At 49.7% G+C, this 7,289-nt stretch overlaps 1 protein-coding gene across 1 annotated transcript in view; it reads right to left on the bottom strand.

Moving 5' to 3' along the window:
* Nucleotides 1–5,482, bottom strand: part of FAM117A (family with sequence similarity 117, member A) — a gene marked incomplete at its 5' end in the record, with an annotated part of 6,994 nt that extends 1,512 nt beyond the window's left edge. Inside the window, 5 exon segments of the mRNA XM_009701428.1 lie at nucleotides 1–83; nucleotides 610–744; nucleotides 1,046–1,159; nucleotides 1,708–1,803; nucleotides 5,316–5,482. Of these exon segments, the coding sequence (XP_009699730.1) occupies nucleotides 1–83; nucleotides 610–744; nucleotides 1,046–1,159; nucleotides 1,708–1,803; nucleotides 5,316–5,482 (595 nt within the window).
* Between the last annotated feature and the right edge of the window lie 1,807 nt (nucleotides 5,483–7,289).

Here is a 7,289-nt window from a genome sequence, read left to right on the forward strand (position 1 = left end):
CTGGGCTCCAGAGTCAGGGATGCATCTCCAGAGCCTCCCTGGGCAGGCGCTGGAGCCCTGTGGCCGTCTGGGACATCCAATATCTAAGGAAGAAGCAAAGTCTTAGAGGAACAAGAAAGCCCTGTCAGCAGGGAAGAGGTTTAACAGCAGTTGCACCTACAGATAGCAGCTACCGGGGGTGCTGGATCCAGATACAGGCACAGCCTCCACTGCAGGGAGCGAGGCAGCCTTCTGCAGCCAGGAGGACATCGGTCCTTCTGTACCTGTAACGCACCTCGGTCCCTAAGGCGTCTGGGATCACCTCTCCCACATCCGCACGGCACAAAGTAGCCTTTGGATGCCAGTCTAAGATAGTGTCTTAAAGCTGTCAATGAGGCGTCATCCATCCTGAGATTACTGCTGGCTGATCTCTCATAGCACTAACAAGTTTGAAAGAGAGAAGCCAGCAGCCACTTGACCCAATTTAGACAGTTACATGCCTAGAACAAACTAAAACCAGACACAGGGACTGTCCCCATGGCCAAGAAACAGACACGGGCAGTGTCTTTAGAGGAAAGGATTTCCAAGACCACTCAGAAGATTCAGGGCAATCCTGTGGCCTTCACTCACCCGCAAAAGCTCTTCATCTCCCTGTTCCTTCACGAACGCTTCCTCCAGTTCCTGGTTTAGCCCTTCCAGGCTCCTGTGCAAGCAGGGGCTGAGCCTCAAGACGAGAGATGGAGAAAGGAAGCCTGAAGGAGAGTCCTGCAACAATCCAGAATCAAAGAAGTCAGAGTTGTATCTGCACAAACTCAGCAGTTACATTCTGTTCCCACAGCTCTCCAGGGCTCAGTGGAAGACTAACAGCAGAGTCATGTAAACTCAACTAACTGGAGATCAAAGCGCAGGGACACGTTTAAGAGGTGGGAGAACAGAAAAAAAATTCTCCCTTCTCAGGCATGAGAGCAGAGGCCTGAGAAGAGCCTGGACACCTGCCCAAAGGAGTTTGCTCTCCACCTCACGAGGACATACAGTGACAGCAGAGCAGGGGGAGACGTGAACGTACCCTGAGAGATCCAAGGACAGCGTGGTCCCCCTGGAGCGGGGAGCTCTTCTCCTTTTCTTTGCCACTTCTGCCATTTAGCTTTGTTCGCTGGAGCTGCTGCTTCAGTTTGGCAATCTAGCAAACAAAGTTTCAGCTACAGAACCAGACAAGCCAACACACCTCCACCAAAAAGGATCATGCCTTGTCTCTCTCCTCCCCCCCTCTCTTCCAACGCACACGGAAGTGCCAAAATAGAGACGGTTTCAGTCACACAAGCAGCAGCTCTGGCCACCTCTCAAAGGATGGACCAGAAGTACTGGCGAGGCCTCGTCACAAGCTCCCCTGTTGCAACACGGCCAGTGCCATTCCTCTAAGGGGGTCTGGGTTATCCTCCACCTACGGTGGGTTAGGAACCAGGCCCCGCTGGAACCCCCCTACGCCACGACACCGACGAGCAATGCACCGAGTTTCAGTGGAGCTACTTTACAAGAGCCACCAGCTAGAGGAAGCCAACAAGATCCGTCTTTAGTTGAATCAGAGAGCATTAGGGATGAGAACAAGGGCTAAGGTCTCATCTTCAGTACTGTCCTGTCCTCCCACTCCCCTCCCATGCAAGCAGGAGCCTCCGATACATTAGCAACGAACACAGATCTTACTCAAGCACTGGGAGCAGTCTATTTTACCTCTCTGCGGTGATCTGTGCTACCCCAAGAAGCAGAACGCTTGTGAGCACTGGAGTTGGCTTTCCCCACTTCTGCGTCATGCCAGGACACTGGAGTCTGAAGTGATGAGAAACACCGCTGAGAATAATCACAACATTTACTGGTTTAGAGACTGGTGGTAGAGTCCTAAGAATAAGCCATCAACTACTGCCCGTTCACAGTCCTATTCCAGTCTCCCCCCATTAATACAATACTCAATAACGTGCATTAAGAGAGATCCCTCTATTTATATTTGCCAAAACAAAGTCATTTTGGCCAGATTTGTGCCTATCAGGAAACTGGACCTCACAGACCTACACGGCAAGAGACTCGCCCAGAAGTCAGTGGCTTGATCACCACAAGTACCTGCCGAGACAAGGGCACCAAACCACTACTCCAGAGACACAACCACAACCACCCCCTGCGCTGCTCGCACAGGCGCCCGCCTGATGAAGGGTGACGTAGGGTTTCAGGCACTCATTGTACGAAGAAGCATTACCGAGAGGAAAAGCCTCACCCAACTGTGAGAACGCACAACTTGCTTCTGAGACCTCAGGCTCCCGAATCGGAGTTCAAAGGCGTAACCAAAACCAGAGTTTGGCCTGCAGAGTGACTGCTGCCGCTGCTGCCGGAGCGCTGGAAGAACCCAGCTGCCTCTCCAGCTCACATCCCTCTGTCTGCAGGGCTGGCAGCGCTCAGCTGACTCTCTTCATGCAGAAAAACAGCCTCAGCACCACATTACACAGCTGTTTTCCAAGCAACAGCTACATTTTGAATATCAATGGGAATCAGAAAGGGCTGTTAATCTGATCAGCAAAGGGTGTGAACTTCCTTCCCTCTCAGCAGACTCCAGGACCGTAACAGTCCCAAGGCACATCATTTTCAAGACCAGCCATCATTTTTTCCCCAACATCACATTTCAGCGCCTCTCAAAACGCTCACCCTGTGTGTCACTGCTGCCTGCCATTTCTGTGGGAGGCTTTGGATGATCCTTCCCTCCTCCATCCTCAGCGACAGCCTGCCAGAAGGTGCAAGGGCCTGAGAACAGTTCCTCTCCAAGCAGCTTAAGTGATCTCCCCAGAGGCTACTGCAAGAACAGCAGCTGTTTTAAACAACCCTGTTGAGTCATGGGGATGACAGAAGCCTCTTCTCTCAAAACAGGTTTTAAAATTTATTTAAACCAAAGGAACAAGGCAAGTTACCCAGACAGGTACCAGGTTTCCCTTCTGAAAAGGGATACAGGTGATTTCCAGGCAGAAATCCAACCCTCTCCTGACTTAACAGGCTCTGAATGAAACCCCTCCTCACACACACCACTGTAAGCAGAGCACGCTGCGTCCCCTACAGCAAAAACGATTTGTTCTCTAGATCTCCATTCTGCAATGCCTCTAAGCAGCAGACATCACGGCAGAGTTCGTTTCAACGCAGTGCTCAGTTTGGTTTGAGAGAAGAAAACCGTTCAGCCTGAACCATGCTCTGTGGTCCTTGCTAAGCTCAGAGCAGTTGGTCGCAGCCATCCCAGTGCCACCCCTGAACCATGCCAAGCAGAGCTAAAGAACAGACCAACGCGATAGGAAATCCTACGGCAAAGACCAACCTTGCCGTTTCAGCACATGGCATATCTGATCTCATTTCCTACCTCAAATATTCTCTCCTAAACAACTCAAACATCATTATTTGGCTGTTATCCCAAAACATTGTGTCATTTTATATCCCAGTAGATCATGTGCATAAGAAAGCTAAGGAGAAGAGGCAAAGGTTTAAGACACAAGACCACAGCCCTATCCCACATTACTGCAAGAAGCAAGTCTGTGGGAAGCTGAACTCCAGCTGCTAAGAACAGTCCTGCTTTGCAGGACGTGACAGAAACCCTCCGCAAGTCACTGGAAGCCTCCTGACCCGTTTTGAGAAGTCACTTACTGCAGTGTATTGCTGTGATACTCCGAGCACTGCAGCGGTGCTCACAAAAAACTGAGGGCCTAAAAAGGAAGAAAAGACGCTGTTTGCAACAGGAGGGCCTGAAAATAAAGAGCGCATATGCGTCCCACCTCTCACAGGCAGACTGTCAAGGCAGAAGGAAATTACAGAACCTTTTGTACTAACTGTGGCAAAACCGCTTCCTCAGAAAAAGGAGAGAAAAAAAATATGCTTTGCACAGCAAGATAAAGCCACAAGCTCCAATCATGTATAGTGCTGCCATCCTCGCCCCCACGCTGAGCACCTGCAGTTGTATCGCTCACTTAACCACCTTATGATAGCAAATCTACAGAGCTCTGCAAAACAGCTGATCAGTAGCTGAATAAGGAGGGAGGTAAACATGTACTGGCTAGCAGAGAAAGTCCCAAGTTTGATAACTATTAAGCCTGAAAACATGGAAGGAGTGGCAAAGTCCTGGCAGTCATGATGAGGAACATTTTGTTAATACAGAGGGCAGGCTAGAACCCAGGACTTTATTCCCAGCTTTCAACAGACAAGTCATATGACACACGGAGAGGTTTGTGTGTGAAACAGTGGAGATCGCTGCTCATTTCACAGGCATGTTGCAAGGTAAAATTAGCATTTGCAAGACACTTGCAGATAACCGATGAAAGACTGCGGCACACCTGGCCTGTTCACTGCAGAGAGGAGTGATCGGCTCCATGCTCAGTAGAGCCTGAATTAACACAGTGGTATCTTCCATTCTGGAAAGAAGGAGGTGCCCCTCTTCTCCGACCCTTTCCCCAAAAGGGCCACGTGCAAAAAAAACCTAATTAGCCCCAAAACACTGGGGTTAAGTGTTCCCACCACTGCTGCTGAAGACAGAAAGGAAGAGTAAAAATAAAGTTAGACAAATTCTTTCCCTTCCTTTCCAGCATGCCCTCTGCCCTCGGCAGCACTCTTGGGCACTAGAACCGAAACAAAAGCAAGCAAGAATACTTTGGAAGAGGACAATGGAAGTTGGAATCCAATTGAGAATTTCCTGCAAACAGCCCAGTAATAAATTGTTGAATAGCAAAGATCAAACAGCAAGTTAACAGAGACTGAACGTGCTAAACAAATGACTTGTTAAACAAACGGATGCTCTTATCCTTCTAAATTCTTTCACCTCTGCAGATAGGCAAGCACTATTTGCTGCCATACAGTAATATTTACAGGTTGCTAAGAGTTCCTCGAGGTCTGGAGCTTTTCCATTTTGCAGTGGAGAGCCACGCCGCTTGTGCTAGTGAGCCCTTCTGTGGGAGCACCCTTGACTTCTCGCAGCGCGTGGCACACAGCCCATGAGCTTTATATAAGGACTTGGCCCAGAACCGCAAGCCGGGAAAAAAAAATAATAAAAAAAAATCTAGCATTGAGCCAGCACTGGAGAAGAAAGCCAGAGGCCATCTGCCTCCAAACAAGGCCAAGGAAATTCTAACTCCGCACCAAAGTGGAATCAATTGAAGCTGAGAAGCAAAAGGGGAAGAAAAAAAAAAAGCCTTCCTAGAAAGTTGCAGCTGGACGGATGGAAATTTAATGCCTTCCCTATTCACCCCCAGTTTACACAGCTCATTTCTGTTCTGCAGCCCTCTTCCAGCCCAGAGACTTCAAGGGCAGTCTGCAGGCAGTTATACCTGGGTGGCTTTGTCATTCATGCATGAAGCGGAAGCACCTTCAGCGTCCCTTGGCCACTGTCCCAACAGGTAGGAGCCCACGATGGTGTCTAAGGAAGAGGTGCGTCGCACATGGGGCTGCCAAGGACGGCAGGTCTTCTCAACAGCAGCAGCACAGGGAACACTAGCTAGACAAGGGGGAAAAAGAAAACAAGATTAGACTTCCAAAGCCAAGATTCAGCAACAGCTATCACAATTAACAAGCTCATATCCATTGCAAAGACCGCAAGGAGGGAACTAGTCGGTATAGCCTGAAGAAGTCCATTTATTTTTCGGCAACCAGAGTCCTATTGCTTCTAACGTGCCCAGCGGATTCTCACTCTCACAACTGCAGCAGCTCTTCCCTGCCAAGGCCACGCAGCTGCCCAGCCTCAGCGTGGGCAGTTCTGCTGCTCCAAGTCAGCTCTTGAAAACAAGCAGCAACAGAAACACCACTTCAGGAGAGTGGGCCAGCAAGGGCTGGTGGATTGACTGCCCAATCTGCCCTCCGATAGACGCCTCTGCTCCGCTGCAGAGCCCCATACTCACGCTTATCACCAAGAGATTGCTTCTCTAGAAGCAGAGATTTTATTGCAGTCCTTAAGTGGCTGCTTGAAATCATTAATTAGACATTCCAGTCAACATCGAGGTAGCTGCTACACAACCGAGAGAGATACTCAGCAGGTCCATACTGCTTCTCTATGAACACTGTAGGAAAAAAACCAACACTACGCTGTCTGTAAAGCCGTATTTCTTACCAGCTGGGGCACAATGCTTAGCCGGAGAACCCAGGCTCTCACCCATGGTGAGACCCAACAGCGAAAGGGAGACTGTGTGACTCAGTTTCCCCCAAGGAAGCGTGCTATTGCTCACTTCCAGTTTCAAGGAGGCCAAGAGAACACCTGCAGAATTTTGGATCCTCCAGCGGGACCGCACGAGCGCTTGGTGTCATTAGCAGGTGCGTGCACTCGTTCAGCGAAGACCAGATGGGGAGATGCGCAACCTGTTCACTGTCATAACGCATCGCTGGCAGGGCCTGAGCTCAAATCCGGGAGCTCTGGGTCTGCCCAGCTTCCATGAGATGGCCACACCGCCTGTTCAGACATTACTTTCATAACGGTAGCTAGAATGATTAACAGAAATGCTTTGTAAATAAGACTAGTTTAAGTTTGCGTGTCAGCAATGATGTAAGCCAGCGCAATCCCATCACAAGGACGGAGAGCCCAGTGTCTCTCTTGGCAGGCTACGACAAGGGCAGACATACAGCATGCACTTTGCTACGCCCTCCCCGTCTTCTCCATCGCACCCTGGCCAACTCCAAACCAGATGGGATCAACGCATGGACCATGAGCAGACAGCACAGCTGCCCTTTTCTGCAGCCCTGTCGTCACCCTTGCAGCTGAAAAAAGGTGTTGTCGTCAAAACCAAAAAGGCAACAAGCAAGAGGCAAGTTCAAGCCAGCAGCAAAGTTCTGTTTGCACTTCATTTTGATTAGACATGCAAATTACCACGCACATTAGAACCAGCCCTGTGGCCTCCTGGCAAGATATTAAGGCCATGCACAGCTCTCTGCTCCAGGTGCTTTGTGTACAGACATTCTCTCCTTCCTCCTCAAAACGAGGGCATGGCAGGCAGGTAACCTGAGTTAACCACACTAAAACCAGCATTAAAACTGTTAAGCACTATGTTGTGTTTGCCAAATACCTCTGTATACAAAGGTGTTGCAGCACCCATGGCAGGCCCACGCTGAGACTGTTCCAGTGACATGGCCTGGTAAATACATCTTTTTATCAGCTAAAACACCATTTGAGCAGTGGCATTCGAGTTCTAGGTGAGAAAAGGGTAGGAACAAAAAGCCAGGTGGGAGGGCGAGAGAAGCATTAGTCCTTGCATGACAGCCACACCTCATAAGGTCCACACTGGATTAAAGGCTTATTGTGTTGGGTCCAGCTGGCA

Source organism: Cariama cristata, unplaced genomic scaffold (assembly GCF_000690535.1).
Source record: "Cariama cristata isolate BGI_N322 unplaced genomic scaffold, ASM69053v1 scaffold38915, whole genome shotgun sequence".
Classification (NCBI taxonomy): Eukaryota; Metazoa; Chordata; class Aves; order Cariamiformes; family Cariamidae; genus Cariama; species Cariama cristata.